Consider the following 19,591-nt stretch of genomic DNA (forward strand, 5'->3'; position numbering starts at 1 on the left):
CTTCTACATGCGTTTTCACTCACTGCTGTTGCACAATCTGAATGGACCCTAAACTATAATGTAGGTTGTAGGAACTTCTTTCGATCGGTATGAAGAAATTTAATATGAATTTCCCCTCTTCTTTTTCTTGTGAACTTGATTTCTTTCTTTCTTTCTTTCTTTCTTTTCTGTAACGGAAATTGTGAAGTTTAAATGTTTAATTGAGCCAAACGAACACAGGACTCCATTGACGATGCCCTTGCTCATTGAGCGTGCATCTAATGAAATCCTAGCGTTAGTTTCAAGCCGTATGGTATTCCTGAAGCGGAAATAATGATTTTTAAGCCTTATTGATGCCTGTGGTTCTCAGAGAACTTGATCTTGAAAGCAGCTGCATGGTGAAATTTACAGTTGATTTGTTATGCTATGAGCTCAGATCAAGTTGGATAGTTTTTCGACCACAGGTGAGACTTGTGCATCAGGTTTTCCTCTTTCTTGTCCTGTGATTTTGTTCTTTAAATTTTCCTTTTGTTTTCTGAATGCTTCTGCATTGCATCTTAGTCATTTCAGTGCTTATCGAACTCTACGTTGATTTCATTGTCATCATAAGCATGCCTATTTTCTTGTCGCGCCCGTTATTTGCCACTTATAACCCTTTACGAGGACTTCATTACTGTTTGTTAACGTTCATTACTGTTTGTTAACGTTCGCTGTATTGTAATCAATGTGAAAGTCATTTTTCTTGTGTTATCAGGTTAGTCATAGGCTCTTCGGCTCTTAGGTTTCGCATTTGAACCGTATGCCACTGCATCAGTATATATTTAGGGTTTTTTTTCGCTGCTTTTTAATTTTTCGAAAGATGATGACATGTTGCTTCCGTGAATTAGCTTTTATACAATTGTGATGACATATATGGTATTTGTATCCATTTGGTAAAGTTTTAAACTTCTTTCCTTCATGAACTTGAAGACAAGGAAATGAGTAGGATGCTTGGATTTCTCTCCTGTTTTCGCAATTGAAGATGTTGCTCGACGCAACGAATGTACACAATAAAAGTGACGGTTCTGAAACCATAAATTCAGAAACACAAATTGAGTAAGAGCTGATGCAAGCAACCGCTTCCGCATTGAAATTTGCTGATAAGGTGTCTGCAATGTTTGTTTCATGAACGTTTCCAGGAATGCTGCGGTAAGCGACTTTCGTTGCTATTAACTCATACATCACAGGCATTGACAGATGCATATCCTTTCTTAGACATGTGTTCTTTAGCTATGACAGTTGTTGCTCCTTAAAAACTCTTATGTATGAAACCGGGTTTTTGTGACTCGGGGGAACGGATTCCGTGACCGATGTTTCTTCGTGTTTACAGGGTCTTTTTTTCTTTCCCTTCTCGTCGGTGAATAAAATGGCGATCGAAGAAAGTGTTTTGAGGCGTTTTGGGAATTTTGGCACTCTGTTTCTCTGTTTGTTTAGGGAAGAAAAGAAGAAGAAGTTGAAATACCACATCTGTTACTTCAGTTTACTTCTATTGGTCACGTACGATAGTGTAGAACGAAAGAGAAACGGAGATCAAAAGGAGAGAAAAAAAGTTTCGTTCTATTGGTCACCTGGCGACCAAAGATTCTTGGTCACCTATTGCTATATTTGATGTCAATGATTTTGAAGGGATTTTCTAATGGGAGCTGATTTTCACACCCCTGTAGTCGTTCACACATTCATCTTTATATTCAGTCGTTAAATTGAATAAATCAACAAAAATAATGAATTTCTACTAATTAATAAAATCTTCTTTGTCAATCAAAAGATGATGAAAAGATAAATTAGTTTTTTATTACACAAAAAAAATGATGGACAATAATGTAATTTTATATATTCAAATTTTACATTTTTTATTGAAACATCACTTACATGTGAGGTTAAAATACCTCTAATATTTATAAAATTAAAATAAAAAACAAAAAAATAAAACAAAAACCTCTCACTCCACCACGTTCTCTCTCTCTCCCCTCTCTCCTTCTCATTTTTAAAAAAAAATGTGTTCATACACATAAAATATGTAGGCAAATGTTAGTATTATTGAACAAGAGAAAAATGGTGTATGTATCATCATGTTCTAAAGTATTATACACACTAGGGTTTTTAATTTTTAAGGTTAAATCCTAAGCTGCATTGGAGTTTAATAAACTTTTCTAACGTTTTATGGGGTTTTATAATATAAAAAGATAAATAATGTTGCGGAAACTAAAATTTTATATCAAATGATGTGTCACTAACAGAGAATAAACACGTTAATCGTTTTCAAGTAATAATCCAATCATCAACAACTATATCATTTGGTTTGGAAATTTGATTTAAAAATTAGATCTCCCAAACATTATCGTAAAAATATTATTTGAATTAAGAAGATGAAAACGAGAGATTCAGAAATTGAGTTGAAACGTGAATCGCACGACAACTCATCTCTCTAATAAAGAGATGTGAAGTGGACTAAGCCTTATAATGAACTAGCTATAATAATATGGTTCAAATTTATCTTTTGCGCGAATCAAACCTCTTACAAAGAGAGATAAATATCGTTAGAGCGTAAATCTGAGCACAATAAAATATCATTTTTTTTTGTTTTACTTTTGTATTCAATTTGTACTGGCTCTCTCTCTCTGGGCAGCAGGCAGGAATCCACCACAGAAATTAGTTAAAAAAGTAATAAAAGTACAAAATTGTACCTTAAAAGAACGGATAAATTCTGACTCTGCCTCTCCGTTTATGTACGTGGGCCCCGCCTCATCAACTCCCCTTGCAGTTGCTCACGTGGCGGGCGCGTGCGTCATTGATCTCAGTGTCTGCTGCCCTGCCGTTGAACGTGGACTTGAAAATTGTACTGCGCTGTCAAATCCCACCGCTTTCTTTCTTTATTCTTTCTTTTTTACTTTTCCTCGTGCGGCCGTGAAATTCGCCCTTTTGCACTTTCTTTTAATGATGTCATCAAATTCCACGGAGCTATATTTTAGGATTTATTGGACGGTTTTCAAAGCCTAAAAAAGGCAAACAGCAACCTCAACTTCTTTTTTTCTTTTCGAAACCAAGATATTATTAAATACGAATTGAAATGTTTAGATCATCAGTCAAATTGTTAAACAATCATTCTGGTTCTAAACCATCCTATAAATGACAACCCCCATACGCGTAGCATAAGAAGCCACTAGATGCGCAATCTCATTGCAGGCATGAGGAGCATACAGAAACTCAACATAACCTAATTGTTGCTTAATGTGATTGATATCCCATAAAATGCCATCCATGACTGCCTCTGGTTGCAAGATCGCATTGATCATATCAACAAGGACCTTCGAATAAGTTTCCGCCTGAACCACCCCAAACCCTCTTTCCACACAAGCCACCAAAGCCACTCTCATTGCCTCAGCTTCCCCCATAACGCTCAATACACACAGAATATTACCCATACCTTCAGCACCCTTAAAGATCCCCGCAAAATCCCTCACAACCCAACCAAAACCGCCCACCCCCGAACGACTACACCAAGCACCATCACATTTCACTTTGAAGGTACCAAATGGGGGTTTCATCCATCCTACATGACTCGCCCTGCTCACAGGGTTCCCACGGATTGGCTATAACCCCAATTCCTCATCACTCGTCGCGATCTCACTCCATTGCTTCACCAAAAACTTGATGTATATTTAAACTAACCTAAATAATAGATTAATTTAAACCAAATTAAACTCGCAAGCACACAAATCAATTGTAATAATATATGCAAATACGAGGTCGATCCCACATGGATTGCTTTAACACTAATTTAACCGATTAATCATGCTAAACTTAATTAAACAAACAAAGGATGGATTGAATTGAATAATTGATTAAAACTATAATTAACAAGAAAAATAAAAGACAATTAATTAAAATAAACACAACACAGGAAAAACTAAGGTTATGAATCCACCAATAACAATCCTATTTACTTTTCCTATAGCGAACTACTATCCAATTACCATGCCAATGTTAAAGGTTGTTCTTTCTAAGGTATGAACTAATCCGTGATCAGGCATCAACTCTTGTATCTCTACATGATAATTATATCATATTGGTTAGGCATACAATTAAACACATAAAAACCCATTAAGTGTAGAAGAATCATGTCAACCAAGTAGGACTAGCTTGATATTGGTCATCCTCACTAGTTTGTCTACTCTTCTTAATCTTAGTTCCAATAAGGTCATCCTCATAGATTTATCTAACTATCTAGATGCAAAATTCCTAAAAGTGATTAGTCATTAGAAATCCGAATCTAGAATAAAATACCTACAGAGATTAAGAATATAACATGGCCTTTAATCGGATAATAATTAACAAAGTACTTATCAAATATTCATGTCATGGCTTCATCATAAACCTTAGAAAATAACTTAATTACACATAAAAATAAAAATAAAAGAAAGATAGAACCCGAAATCCATGGCAAAGCACATCCCTAAGCTCTCTCTATAGACCCCCCCCCCCCCGATCCCGCAACCTCAACTTTTTGAGATTAATGAAAATGTGGAGGAAGTAACTTGTTTACAGCACCTAGAGAATGTATACCCTAAATCACGAGCTGGTGATCCAGTGGCAAATGACGGATTACAAGGCTTCCTTAAAACTAAAAATTGGAAGTCATCTTTCTACTATATTGGCAGGACGGGTGCCAAGTTATTAGTAGCTAGGCAGCTAAGCCAGTAGTAGCGCAGTTCAGGTCAGGGCATGAAGCTACAGGTTCTATTTGCGGTCGTGAGACAGAGGTCAGAGGCAACTTGTTATATAGGTAGCCGTGCGTGTTAATAGATCTTCTTCTATACTAGTAGTAGCAGTAGTGGGTGAATCGCTTTCTTAGGTAAGGTTTAGTTTCTTTATTAGAAGGATAAGCACGGTTATTGCTCTTTGTCCCAACATTCCGCCGGGGTAGGCTACTAACTTGCTCGTTAGAAGTAGTTAACAGACGGAAATAAGGCCATTTGATGTCTATAAGTGAAGATTGGAGGGATGCCCGCTTGGGTTCGAAATCCACTACTGGTGTGGAAGTTGGATTTGTGGCCAGGAGAAGGCTGATATGCCTCTGTGAGTTTTCCCGGCCCCCAGAGTGAATAATTGTGGTTTGCCACCAATTGTCCCTTTTTAAAAAGAAAAAAAAATGAATATATACCCTAGAAAAGGAGAAATTATAATGTAGGGGGACTAGACCAGGTCATCTATACGGATATACACACAAAAAACCACCTGCTACTCCATTTTCTTTGATTTGTTATATTAACCATGTCCTTTTTGTGGTCCCACCTTCTCTCACAACCTTCCTAATCCGGCTTCTGGATGGAAGACTTTCTCCTAAACAGGTGGTATTTTAGTCGGAGTGTTTTGAAGTTTTACTTTTGTAAGATTAATTTTTAGGAAAACTAATGAAAATTGTTTTAAAACTTTGAATTTTAATGATAAGGACAAAATAAATGGTAAAGTGAATAGTATCATGATTCACTTTTTAGTGTAAAAATGTGAGTTTTCGTTAAAATGAATAATACCGGAAGTTTTTTGTTAAAGTTCCCTTAATTTTTGATATAAAATCTCGTAAGCATTTGGCATTTCGAACCTATTGTCTTGTGTGGTAACTCACACGAATTGCAAGTCTCGTTATATCATGTCCTATCGAACACTAATTTGACCTATTTGGTTGGTTGTACTGTCGCATTCATAGAGGATGGATGGAAGTCATTGTCTTTCCTTTGGTGCTAACCAAATAGATTGAATGAAAATTGCAATTCAAAAAAGGGAATTCAAAAAGCAAGAAAGAAAGGGCTCAATTAAAAATTTTCTTCTCCAAGATGTCAATCTTCAAGTTTTAACCTTTTCACGTAATGTATTGGACTTCTTTTCACCATTATCAAACAATAAAAACAAACTCCTTTAACTGATCAACTAACAACTGCAGTACTACAAAATTTGAGGTCCCGTGTTCGAAATTCTCCACTCATAGGGACGAGTCATCTCGTCCAAGGTGCTTACATTACCAAAAATGAAACGGATTTTCGGTTCACATTGCATTCCCCACCCATTTTTGTGGGTTTGCATTACTACTATAGTAAAAGTGTTTTAGACTTTCATGCTTCATTGACATGTTTCAAGTGGTCCAAAATGTAAAAGTCTAAAATTGTGGACAAAATTTAGGTGGGTTGGTGTATTTGCACTATACATAAAAAGGAAGGCAATCCAAGATTGGGATATTGTTAAAAATTGCGATGATGCAATATTAAACAGCGTCACACATGATGAATAAGATTATCAACTTAGCAAAATCTACCGGCCAATATTTTTTCTTTCGTTTTCTCTCCTCGTACCCAATTGCCACGCCTTTGGACCACCTCAAACCTCCAAACATTGTCAATACAAATTGATTGGCTATTTTAGTGCTATCACTTTTGAACACAAAATGACAAACACATACAAACCTAGAATAAAAGCATGTGGGTTAAAAATAAAAATAAATTCTTAAAAACCAAAATTGATATTTTTCGGTTGATTAAGCGCTTGTTTGGAAGTGATTTATGTAATGATTATAATCATCTATGAGGAGAAACACAAGCAGCAGCAGATCAACCTTAAGACAAGGTGGATTAGCTGACCACCCAAGCTTAGAAATTCTCCATGAAAGAACTGAGGCTACTCTTTGAAAATCTGAGGTGCTTGAGAGGTGCCATTCAACTGCTCGACGAATTCTCCATGAAAGAATTGGGCATGGTAATTGCTAGCCGCATGCCTTTGTATGCGCTGCTATAGGCATCTTTCAATAGACTCACTCAGCATATGTTGGCATCTGCCGAAACCCATTGACTAGTCAACATGCTCATAGGAAGTTGTTTGCATCTGTTGATAGACATGCAATTTGATTCGACAAATGACCTAATGCCTATGAAGGCTTGATGAAATGCCAATTTGTATGTTATTTCGTTTAAAATTTTCTTGCGTTGCGCATGCTATTTTTACTGTCTCCCCAATAATAATCCTAGATCCGTCATTGAGCACATGTAAGATGTTTTTTTTTCACAAAATCAAGTGCAAGTGTTGTGGTGTGTCGAGGGACGTAAGTTAACGATGGAAGATCAGTGTGGGGTCGTATGGGACAAATAGGTCCAACTCTTTACCAAAAGGGTCGGACGAGTGATGTGATCCGGGAATTAGGCTCAAGAATTTTAGGCATGCGAAGAATAAGTACATAACCTCCACCGAAACTAAGCCCAACTATAGTTTAGTCCAACCCCAATGTAGGCGGCCCATTTGAGTCCGTTAACAATGTTAGTAAAGCCCAACCTAGAATGAAAGATTGTAGGTTGAAAATTTCTTAACTACAAAACTTCCCTTCTTTGACCCACTGTCTCACAAACACACTCAACCTTTTGCTTTTTGGTTAATCCGGCTCTTGACAAAGTCTTATTAACTTGCCTTATATGCCCGACCACGTGACACCAATCACGAAATATGAGTAATTCTTTCGTATGGTTATCAATTTAGAAATCGTTGGATCAACGTAGAATTGAGCAAGACCAATCACAGGAGATTCTAAGTTTTGTGAGAATGGTCGGACATGTGACATGGATCGACTGCCGGAGCCAATACTTTCCCCAAGGTTGGGCAGCCGAATAATAGAGCATAACCGCGTAACCGAAAACGGTATTTGGTGGGAGTCAATTTTGGAGTCTCTAATCTCTCAACGAAAGCAAAGCACAAATAAGCACGGCCTTTCAGTCACTGAAATTCCCGTTAAAAACCTAAAATACCCTCGTTCCCTATTCAAATTTCCCACTCGCACCACCGGACGGGAATGGTTTGAGACGACCATGGATTCGGCGGTCCAGACCCTCCCTCCCGCCTCCGACCTCCCGCCCTCGATCGTCTCCTTTCTCGACGACAAGTTCCGGACCAATGAAAATCTGAGCGGGGCTCCGACTCTCCTCTCGGAGCTCCAATCCCAGTGCGGTGACCTGGATCGAACCCTAATCGACCTGAATCGGAGGCTCGGATCCTTGCTTCTAACTTACGCTTCGTTCTCCGATCGAGTCCACGGCCTCTTAGGCGGTATCAATGCCCAATTGGCGGGTCTCGGATCCTCCACCGGCTCTCGCACTTCAGGTTTGTGTGTGCTGGTATTGATATTTGGGTAATTCTGATTACAATTTTCAATTTTTTGGGTTTAATTTCGTTTTTGTTTTTGCTAATTTGGATAACTTTTGTCTGTAGATGGAGAAGGGAACGAGAAGGCGGAGAAGATATTGGGAGAGGAGCTGCCGGCGTTGGCCAAGGAAGTGGCAAGAGTCCAGTCCGTTCGATCATACGCAGGTGTGTTTCTTGCGAAACAATGGAACTGAAATTGAAAAATGAATTAATAAATTTAAGGAACTAGCTTTAGGTGAAATCTATAAACTTTCGTATTGTACTTGTTATATTGTTTTACAATTAGCTCAGTTTGTTTGAATAGAGACCGGAAATGTGTAATCGAATACTTGTTCTTCAATTATGGCATACTACATTGATGCTTCGATTATTTGTGCGAGTAGTGAATTGTACGATTTTCATGAAAGTTCTGCTATTTTACTTTATTTGCATGTGTTGATGCACTTGTGTGTAATATGTATTGTGAAGGCCTCAACTGGTCTAAATGTGTTGTGATCACATATTATTTTAGGCAGTAACAGATGGCTAATGTAGAACCATGAAGCTGAATTTGTTTTGCGAAACTACAAATGGTTCGATACTAAATGTTAGAATCCCAGTTCCTGTTTAACTTTAAGTTGAAAGATGATAGTATGTGATTAAGCTCCAACAAGTGCAATCCTATTTCTTAGGGCCCAACATTTCGTTCTTAGTTTTTAGTTTTCAATAATTTGTGACATAGATAAAGGAAAAGTGTGTGGGTGAAACAAGGAATGAAGAAATTTGAAGGATTGATGGTGGAGGAAACGTGTATGAAATGACACACAAAGTGAAAAGTAAAAACCAAAAGTTGAAAACAATTTCATGTCGTTTTGACCTTCAAATTTTTGTTTTCGTATAATCTGCATTCCTACCTTCTACCTCCCACCGTCTCCCTTTATTATTTTCCATTCCTCACTTCTACCTTACACGTTTCCTCTATCTCTAGAAGAACAAATGAAAACTAAAAACAAAAGAGTTATCGAACGGGCCCTTAATTGGTGGAAATATTAGTGCTTTCTTAGTAATGGTTACATCAATTGTTGGACTTCCTCAAAATCATGCAGCCAGATTTGTTTTTCACATTTGGGAGAGTTTTTTCGTTAATGTGAAGTTGTCCTTTTACTTCTGAAGTACTTCCTGCATACTGTGTGTTGGGTTCGTCTTCTGCTTGGCCTCTGTCTTCCGTGTTTTGTATGCCTATACTACAATTTTCTTTCCTAGCATTACCAACTACTGAGAAGCATAATCTCTGAATATTCGACATTAAACTTTCTCACATTTTTGGTCCTTTTTTTTGTCTTCAGAGACTGCATTGAAGCTTCAAACTATGATTGGTGATATTGAAGATGCTGTATCTTCTACCATGAAGAAAAACTCATGGAAGCATTCAGCAAGACAGAATTCAGAAGTGAGTACCCTTTGTTTGTGAAAACAAAATATTTTGGTAATTACAATTGGGAATTGTTATTAGCACTCCAAAAATCTCATTTGGCACTCCAAACTTTCTATAATTAGAAAGAAAAATACACTTGTGAGGAGTGTAGAACGAGATTTTTGGAGTGCTAATAACAATTTCGTTATATCACTATTTATTTTGCAAAGTCCTCATTTTCTCTCTTGGCAGGAAATGCGTCTGGGTGCTATTAAAACTCTTAAACTGATAGAAGATGTTTTAACTTCAGTTACCAAGACACACCCTCAATGGGCACATCTTGTGTCAACAGTTGATCACAGAGTAGATCGAGCTCTGGCCGTTTTAAGACCCCATGCTATAGCAGATCACCGGGCGCTTCTTACTTCCCTAGGATGGCCACCGCCTCTTGCCACTTTGACTTCCTCAACTCCAGATACAGGGAGATCAACTGAAGTTCTGAATCCTCTTTTCACGATGCAAGGAGACCTCAAAGATCAGTACTGTGAAAACTTTTTAGCCTTGTGCGGCCTACAAGAGTTGCAAAGACGAAGAAAATCGCGTCAACTAGAGGGCTATAATCGTGAGCTTGCTCTTCACCAGCCACTTTGGGTGATTGAAGAGCTTGTGAATCCTATATCATTGGCATCCCAACGCCATTTCACAAAATGGGTTGATAAGCCAGAATTTATATTTGCTCTTGTCTACAAGACCACCAGGGATTATGTTGACTCTATGGATGAATTATTGCAACCACTGGTTGATGAAGCAATGTTAACCGGGTACAGTTGCAGAGAAGAATGGATTTCTGGAATGGTATCATCCTTATCAACATACTTAGTGAAAGAGATATTTCCAAAGTATGCTGGACAACCAGATGAAGATAGCGTAACGGGTACTCAGTCACAGGCTAGAATATCCTGGCTGCATCTTATTGACTTGATGATATCTTTTGATAAACGAATCAAGTCTCTAATAGAAAATTCTGGAATCTTGCTTTCACTTCAGGATGACGGGAACTTCTTAAAGGTTTCTTCTCTATCAGTTTTCAGTGATCGACCAGATTGGCTTGATTTATGGGCAGAGATAGAATTAAATGATATACTAGAAAAGTTGAAACCTGATGCTGGTGATGAGAGAAATTGGACTATGAAAGTCCAAGGAGCAGCTCTTTTATCTGATACTGAAGATCTCAAAGCTCCTGCAATTTGTAGTGCCTACCTTCGGTGCCTATCATCTGTGGTGGATCGTTGTCGATCATTGCCTAGCATCTCTATGAGGTCCAGATTTCTGAGATTAGCTGGGGTACCTATTATACAAAACTTTTTGGAGAGCTTACTCGTCAGATGCCAAGAGGCTGAAGGTTTGACTGCCTTGACAGATGATGATGGCCTAGTTAAAGTTGCAAACTCCATTAATGGCGCTCGCTACATCGAATCTGTTTTAAAGGAATGGTGTGAGGACGTCTTTTTCCTCGAGATTTGGTCAGGTCGGAGTGATCAACTGGGAATATCAGTAGGCGATCAAAGTGGTAATGTCGAGTCAGTGGAAGGTCTAGATAGTGGTATTTTTCACGAGGAGGTTGTAAAGTTGGAGGCGTTTAGAATAGAATGGGCTGAAAAATTGTCTGTTGTTATATTGAGGGGATTTGAGGCTCAAAGTCGGGATTATATGAAGAACAGGAGGCAATGGCAAGAAAAGAGTGAGGATGGTTGGACAGTATCCAGATTTTTAGTTGGCGCTCTAGATTATTTGCAAGGTAAAATATCAGTGGTAGAAACTGATTTGAACGGGATAGACTTTGTCGGGGTGTGGAGAAGTTTGGCAGCTAGAATTGATCGATTGTTTTTCAGCGGTATTCTAATGAGCAATGTGAAGTTTTCTGACAGTGGCGTCGAGAGGCTTGGTAGTGATTTGGAGGTTGTATTTGGGGCATTTCGGGCATGGTGTTTGAGGCCGGAGGGCTTTTTCCCCAAAGTCAGTGAAGGGTTGAAGCTGTTGAAGATGGAAGAAGAGAAACTCCGAAGCAGCTTGGCAAGAGGGGAGAAATGGATGAAGGAGAATGGGATTAGGAATTTAAGTGAAACAGAGGTAGAAAAGATTGTGAAGAGTAGAGTTTTTACGAGTTGAGGGCTTCCGAGTGTTTCGTGTTGTACATGACTTGGGAACCCTTGGATTTTTCATAAAGCAGAACACATTAAAGAGAAAAAAAAAAGTATGCCATTTTATTTTCGAACAGTAGCTTCGTTTGATTATTTTCAATTCATTCAATTTTATTTTATATTGATCCTCTTAACGTCTGTATAATATTGTGAATGATGATCGTTGTTTATGCCATGTTGAATCTGGTGGATTGAGGACTTCAGATACAATTTTCTTTATGCGTGTTTGAGAACTTGATATGATTTTCGTCATCTGCAAAACCAGAGTTAAATCCCATAGAAATATTTGCAAGAGAACATGGTAGTTATAGTAAAAATCAGCTCATGCAAAGTAGAATTCCATAGGGATTGGTACGAATAACTTGTGTTCAAAAGCAATTGTTAATTACTTGTTTAATACAAAAAAAAAAAAAAAAAAAAAAAAAAAAAAAAAGCCTTTTCCCACTAAGTGGGGTCGGCTATATGAATCCTAGAACGCCATTGCGCTCGGTTTTGTGTCATGTCCTCCGTTAGATCCAAGTACTCTAAGTCTTTTCTTAGAGTCTCTTCCAAAGTTTTCCTAGGTCTTCCTCTACCCCTTCGGCCCTGAACCTCTGTCCCGTAGTCACATCTTCGAACCGGAGCGTCATTCGGCCTTCTTTGCACATGTCCAAATCACCGGAGCCGATTTTCTCTCATCTTTCCTACAATTTCGGCTACTCCTACTTTACCTCGGATATCCTCATTCCCAATCTTATCCTTTCTCGTGTGCCCACACATCCCACGAAGCATCCTCATCTCCGCTACACCCATTTTGTGTACGTGTTGATGCTTCACCGCCCAACATTCTGTGCCATACAACATCGCTGGCCTTATTGCCGTCCTATAAAATTTTCCCTTGAGCTTCAGTGGCCTACGACGGTCACACAACACGCCGGATGCATTCTTACACTTCATCCATCCAGCTCGTATTCTATGGTTGAGATCTCCATCTAATTCTCCGTTCTCTTGCAAGATAGATCTTAGGTAGCGAAAACGGTCGCTTTTTGTGATCTTCGCTAGATTGCTCCGGTCATTAGCGTGGATAAGTATATAAATGGATAGAGATAGGAAAGCAAACACAAGATGTACGTGGTTCACCCAGATTGGCTACGTCCACGGAATAGAAGAGTTCTCATTAATTGTGAAGGGTTTACACAAGTACATAGGTTCAAGCTCTCCTTTAGTGAGTACAAGTGAAAGATTTAGTACAAATGACATTAGGAAATATTGTGGGAGAATGATCTCGTAATCACGAAACTTCTAAGTATCGGAGTGTGGTGTCGTCTTGACTTGCCTTATCTGTCTCATAGGTAGATGTGGCATCTTCTCTGGAAGTACTATTCCTCCATCCAGGGGTGGTATCTTTAACTGGTGGAGATGCACAAGGTAATGTATCAATTTCACTTGAAGCTTACTTGTAGTTTCAGGCTTGGTCAAGCGCGATACAAACCATGTAGTAGGAGTCCCCCAAGTCGCCGAGCTAGGGGGTCTGCTGAAAGAGGTGACAGACAAGGTAAGCAATCAGAGCTCCGACTGATTGTTCACCTTCTCCCCATCTTGCAGCAGCATGAAGGATAAAGAGAAGAAAAATGAGAAGAGATGATATGAGATACTTTTGCTTTTGAAGAAGTAACTTTCCACAGGCTTATTCTTGAACTGAGCTGGAGGGTTTTCTGGTTTCCTCCAGAGTATAAGGCCGACTGAAGAATTTGAGGGTCAAAACAAGTCCATCAAATCTAGAGTACGTTCCACCCTGCTGATATGGGATACTTTTGCTTTTGACAGAGTAATGGATGTATCGGCACGTGTGCTGTTACGCTTGTCTCCACATGCTTCCTTGTATCCTTCGCACTTGCCCTATCTGTTCCTCAAGCAGATGCGGAATTTTCCCTGGAAATATAAGATGTTGAAGATGAGTACTCGAGAGCAATGCCAGGTAAGTAATCAGGTAAGGGGTTCCAGGCAGTCAGTTCCTGGCTGGAAGCTTGATTCCAAGTGCTGACTGATTGCTCTCTTTCTCCTTGTCTTGCAGGTAAAAACAAGGCCAAAGGAAAAGACAGGGAAAAAGCATGATATGGGATACTTTTGCTTTTAACCCTGATGATATGAGATATTCTTGCTCTAGTATAGCTTGTTTACAGAGGTATTATCGGGGGGAAGGAAAGCTGAATATTTCGAAAGGCTTCGTTGGGAGTGCCCTCTCAGATATGATGAAGGGTTGAGCATTTTTGCAGGTCTGCCTGTCTGTTGGGGATGGAGGTCGACATATATAGGAGTCTCCCTAAGAAGTAGTAATGCTATTCCTTTACCCTGCTTGGTCATAGCACGGTAGTGGGAGCTGCCAGTTTCACATGTTTTAACTCTGTCAGAGCACTTTGAAAAAGTGGTCTGTGGTATCTGGCTCTCGAGATTCGGAGAACGATGCCTCTTCGATTTTTGAGAAAGCAATCATGCTGGGGGTCTGGCTCTCGAGATTCGGATAGCAGTGTCTCTTCGATTTTTGAGAAAGTAATCATGTTGGGAGTTTGGCTCTCGAGATTCGGAGGGCGGTGCCTCTTCGATTTTGGAGCAAGCAATCTGTTGGGAGTGTTGTCTCGAATGTGAGTAAAAGTTGGGCATGTTTGCTAGTCTACCTTGCCACGAAGCACAAAGGTTGACACACAGGGACTTTCCAATTATCCAGCAATGGTATTGTTCCTTTACCCTCTCTTCGATTTTGAGAAAGTAGTCATGTTGGGAGTCTGGCTCTCGAGATTCGGAGGACGGTGTCTCTTCGATTTTGGAGCAAGCAATCTTGTTGGGAGTGTTTTCTCGAATGTGAGTAAAGGTTGGGCATGTTTGCTAGTCTACCTTGCCACGAAGCACATAGGTTGACAAACAGGGACTTGCCAATTATCCAGCAGTGGTACTGTTCCTTTACCCTTGTGGGTAATAATATGGTAGCTAGACCTTCAAAATTTATGTGTCTAAACTTTGTTAGTGCTGTTTCTTTGCTATTCTTTTACCTTTCTTGGTCAGAGCGATGTAGTGGGAGTTGCAAGCTTCACGTGCTCAACTTTGGCAGAGAACTTTGGCAAAGTTATATGTGTTACCCATGAGCTATTGTTGCGTGTGGGAAGTGAGTGATTGAACAGTAAGATTCATGTGCTTTCTACTTCACCAGAAGTCTTCGACATAATGCCCATAATTTCTGCAAAGCTGAGTGTGCGTGTGACAGGTGCTGACAAGGCTAGAAAAGTAGGTGCCTCTTCGATTTCTGAGATCGGCCCTCGTGGTCTCTAAGCAGCCCAGCTTTTGAGAAAGCGAGCGCCTCTTCGATTGATTCGGAGAACGATGCCTCATCGATTTTTGAGAAAGCAATCATGCTGGGGGTCTGGCTCTCGAAGATTCGGGGAGCAGTGTCTCTTCGATTTGTGAGAAAGTAATCATGTTGGGAGTCTGGCTCTCGAGATTCGGAGGGCGGTGCCTCTTCGATTTTGGAGCAAGCAATCTTGTTGGGAGTATTTTCTCGAATGTGAGTAAAGGTTGGGCATGTTTGCTAGTCTACCTTGCCACGAAGCACAGAGGTTGACACACAGGGACTTTCCAATTATCCAGCAATGGTACTGTTCCTTTACCCTCTCTTCGATTTTTAAGAAAGTAGTCATGTTGGGAGTCTTGTGCACTGGGTACGACCTTTTAGTCATGTTGGGAGTCTGGCTCTCGAGATTCGGAGGACGGTGCCTCTTCGATTTTGGAGCAAGCAATCTTATTGGGAGTGTTTTCTCGAATGTGAGTAAAGGTTGGGCATGTTTGCTAGTCTACCTTGCCACGAAGCACAGAGGTTGACACACAGGGACTTTCCAATTATCCAGCAGTGGTACTATTCCTTTACCCTTGTGGGTAATAATATGGTAGCTAGACCTTCAAAATTTATGGGTCTAAACTTTGTTAGTGCTGTTTCTTTGCTATTCTTTTACCCTTCTTGGTCAGAGCGATGTAGTGGGAGTTGCAAGCTTCACGTGCTCAACTTTGGCAGAGAACTTTGGCAAAGTTATCTGTGGTACCCATGAGCTATTGTTGCGTGTGGGAAGTGGGTGATTGAACAGTAAGATTCATGTGTTTTCTACTTCCCCAGAAGTCTTCGACATAATGCCCATAATTTCCGCAAAGCTGAGTGTGCGTGTGACAGGTGCTGACAAGGCTGGAAAAGTAGGTGCCTCTTCGATTTCTGAGATCGGCCCTCGTGGTCTCTGGGGAGCCCAGCTTTTGAGAAAGCAAGCGCCTCTTCGATTTCTGAGATCAGCCTTCGAGGTCTTTGAGCAGCCCAACTTTTGAGAAAGCAAACGCCTCTTCGATTTCTGAGATCAACCCTCGTGATCTCTAAGCAGCCCAGCTTTTGAGAAAGCAAACGCCTCTTCGATTTCTGAGCAGGCGCCTCTTCGATTTCTGAAGCTCCGTCGAGTGCAGATTTTTATAGGGGCTGGCATTAAGTTCCAAAGCACACTTGAATCTCCACCAGTAGAAGCTTCATTCTTGCACTTCTAAGATCTTGATTTGTCCGACCTCTTCTCTCTTCAACACCTTTGAAAATGTCTGGCCCCTCCGACCGTCGTTTTGACTTGAACCTTGTTGAAGAGGTAGCCCCGCCTTCTCCAGACAACATATGGCGCCCATCCTTCGTCTCCCCTACTGGTCCTCTTACCGTTGGGGATTCCGTGATGAAGAATGATATGACCGCTGCGGTGGTGGCCAGGAACCTTCTCACTCCCAAAGATAACAGACTACTTTCCAAACGGTCTGATGAGTTAGCTGTTAAGGATTCGCTGGCTCTCAGTGTTCAGTGTGCAGGTTCTGTGTCTAATATGGCCCAACGCCTATTTGCTCGAACCCGCCAAGTTGAATCATTGGCGGCTGAAGTGATGAGTCTCAAACAGGAGATTAGAGGGCTCAAGCATGAGAATAAACAGTTGCACCGGCTCGCACATGACTATGCTACAAACATGAAGAGGAAGCTTGACCAGATGAAGGAAACTGATGGTCAGGTTTTACTTGATCATCAGAGATTTGTGGGTTTGTTCCAAAGGCATTTATTGCCTTCGTCTTCTGGGGCTGTACCGCGTAATGAAGCTCCAAATGATCAACCTCTGATGCCTCCTCCTTCTAGGGTTCTGTCCAGTACTGAGGCTCCAAATGATCCCCCTCCGGTGCCTTCTCTTTCTGGGGCTCTACCGACTGCTGAGACTTCTCCTAAGCAACCTTTGTGAAGGCTCCCTCTTGTGTGTTTATTTTGACTCATGTATATGTACATATTTGTAGCTTATCGGGGATATCAATAAATAAGCTTTCCTTCATTTCAACGTATTGTGTTAAATACACCAAAGCCTTCTTCGCTAAGTTCTTTGAATTTTCTTTTGTTGAAGCTTGTATGTTGAAGCTTTCTGAGTGGAGCATGTAGGTTGGGGTAGTGTTCCCTTAATTTTCCGAGTGAGGAAAACTTCTCGGTTGGAGACTTGGAAAATCCAAGTCACTGAGTGGGATCGGCTATATGAATCTTAGAACGCCATTGTGCTCGATCCTGTGTCATGTCCTTCGTTAGATCCAAGTACTCTAAGTCTTTTCTTAGAGTCTCTTCCAAAGTTTTCCTAGGTCTTCCTCTACCCCTTCGGCCCTGAACCTCTGTCCCATAGTCGCATCTTCTAATCGGAGCGTCAGTAGGCCTTCTTTGCACATGTCCAAACCACCGTAACCGATTTTCTCTCATCTTTCCTTCAATTTCGGCTACTCCTACTTTACCCCGGATATCCTCATTCCTAATCTTATCCTTTCTCGTGTGCCCACACATCCAACGAAGCATCCTCATCTCCGCTACACCCATTTTGTGTACGTGTTGATGTTTCACCGCCCAACATTCTGTGCCATACAGCATCGCCGGCCTTATTGCCGTCCTATAAAATTTTCCCTTGAGCTTCAGTGGCATACGGCGGTCACATAACACGCCGGATGCACTCTTCCACTTCATCCATCCAGCTTGTATTCTATGGTTGAGATCTCCATCTAATTCTCCGTTCTTTTGCAAGATAGATCCTAGGTAACGAAAACGGTCGCTCTTTGGTATTTCTTGATCTCCGATCCTCACCCCTAACTCGTTTTGGCCTCCATTTGCACTGAACTTGCACTCCATATATTCTGTCTTTGATCGGCTTAGGCGAAGACCTTTAGATTCCAACACTTCTCTCCAAAGGTTAAGCTTTGCATTTACCCCTTCCTGAGTTTCATCTATCAACACTATATCGTCTGCGAACAGCATACACCAAGGAATATCATCTTGAATATGTCCTGTTAACTCATCCATTACCAACGCAAAAGGTAAGGACTTAAGGATGAGCCTTGATGTAATCCTACAGTTATGGGAAAGCTTTCGGTTTGTCCTTCATGAGTTCTTACGGCAGTCTTTGCTCCTTCATACATATCCTTTATAGCTTGGATATATGCTACTCGTACTCCTTTCTTCTCTAAAATCCTCCAAAGAATGTCTCTTGGGACCCTATCATACGCTTTTTCCAAATCTATAAAGACCATGTGTAAATCCTTTTTCCCATCTCTATATCTTTCCATCAATCTTCGTAAGAGATAGATTGCCTCCATGGTTGAGCGCCCTGGCATGAACCCGAATTGGTTGTCCGAAACCCGTGTCTCTTGCCTCAATCTATGCTCAATGACTCTCTCCCAGAGCTTCATTGTATGACTCATTAGCTTAATACCCCTATAGTTCATGCAATTTTGTACGTCGCCCTTATTCTTGTAGATAGGCACCAAAGTGCTCGTTCGCCACTCATTTGACATCTTCTTCGTTTTCAAAATCCTATTGAAAAGGTCAGTGAGCCATGTTATACCTGTCTCTCCCAAAAGTTTCCACACTTCGATTGGTATATCGTCTGGGCCTATTGCTTTTTTATGCTTCATCTTCTTCAAAGCTACAACCACTTCTTTCTTCCGGATTCGACGATAAAAAGAGTAGTTTCTACACTCTTCTGAGTTACTCAACTCCCCTAAAGAAGCACTCATTTCATGTCCTTCATTGAAGAGATTATGAAAATAACCTCTCCATCTGTCTTTAACCGCGTTCTCTGTAGCAAGAACCTTTCCATCCTCATCCTTGATGCACCTCACTTGGTTTAGGTCCCTTGTCTTCTTTTCCCTTGCTCTAGATAGTTTATAGATATCCAACTCTCCTTCTTTGGTATCTAGTCGTTTATACATATCGTCGTAAGCCGCTAACTTAGCTTCTCTGACAGCTTTCTTCGCCTCTTGCTTCGCTTTTCTATACCTTTCACCATTTTCATCGGTCCTCTCCTTGTATAAGGCTTTACAACAATCCTTCTTAGCCTTCACCTTTGTTTGTACCTCCTCATTCCACCACCAAGATTCCTTTTGGTGTGGGGCAAAGCCCTTGGACTCTCCTAATACCTCTTTTGCTACTTTTCGGATACAACTAGCCATGGAATCCCACATTTGGCTAGCTTCCCCCTCTCTATCCCACACACATTGGGTGATTACCTTCTCTTTGAAAATTGCTTGTTTTTCTTCTTTTAGATTCCACCATCTAGTCCTTGGGCACTTCCAAGTCTTGTTCTTTTGTCTTACTCTTTTGATATGTACATCCATCACCAACAAGCGATGTTGATTAGCCACGCTCTCTCCTGGTATAACTTTGCAATCCTTACAAGTTATACGATCCCCTTTCCTCATTAGAAGAAAATCTATTTGTGTTTTTGACGACCCACTCTTGTAGGTGATCACA

General features: G+C 40.5%; 1 protein-coding gene across 1 annotated transcript; it reads left to right on the forward strand.

Annotated features, from left to right (window-relative positions):
- The first annotated feature begins 7,687 nt into the window (after nucleotides 1-7,687).
- Nucleotides 7,688-11,997, forward strand: LOC126626094 (RINT1-like protein MAG2). The gene is made up of 4 exons (XM_050295298.1): nucleotides 7,688-8,151; nucleotides 8,260-8,358; nucleotides 9,519-9,622; nucleotides 9,839-11,997. The coding sequence occupies exons 1-4, from the start codon at nucleotides 7,860-7,862 to the stop codon at nucleotides 11,753-11,755; spliced, it is 2,412 nt and encodes an 803-aa protein (XP_050151255.1). The 5' UTR covers nucleotides 7,688-7,859; the 3' UTR covers nucleotides 11,756-11,997.
- Nucleotides 11,998-19,591: the final 7,594 nt, after the last annotated feature.

Source organism: Malus sylvestris, chromosome 6, assembly GCF_916048215.2.
Source record: "Malus sylvestris chromosome 6, drMalSylv7.2, whole genome shotgun sequence".
NCBI lineage: Eukaryota > Viridiplantae > Streptophyta > Magnoliopsida > Rosales > Rosaceae > Malus > Malus sylvestris.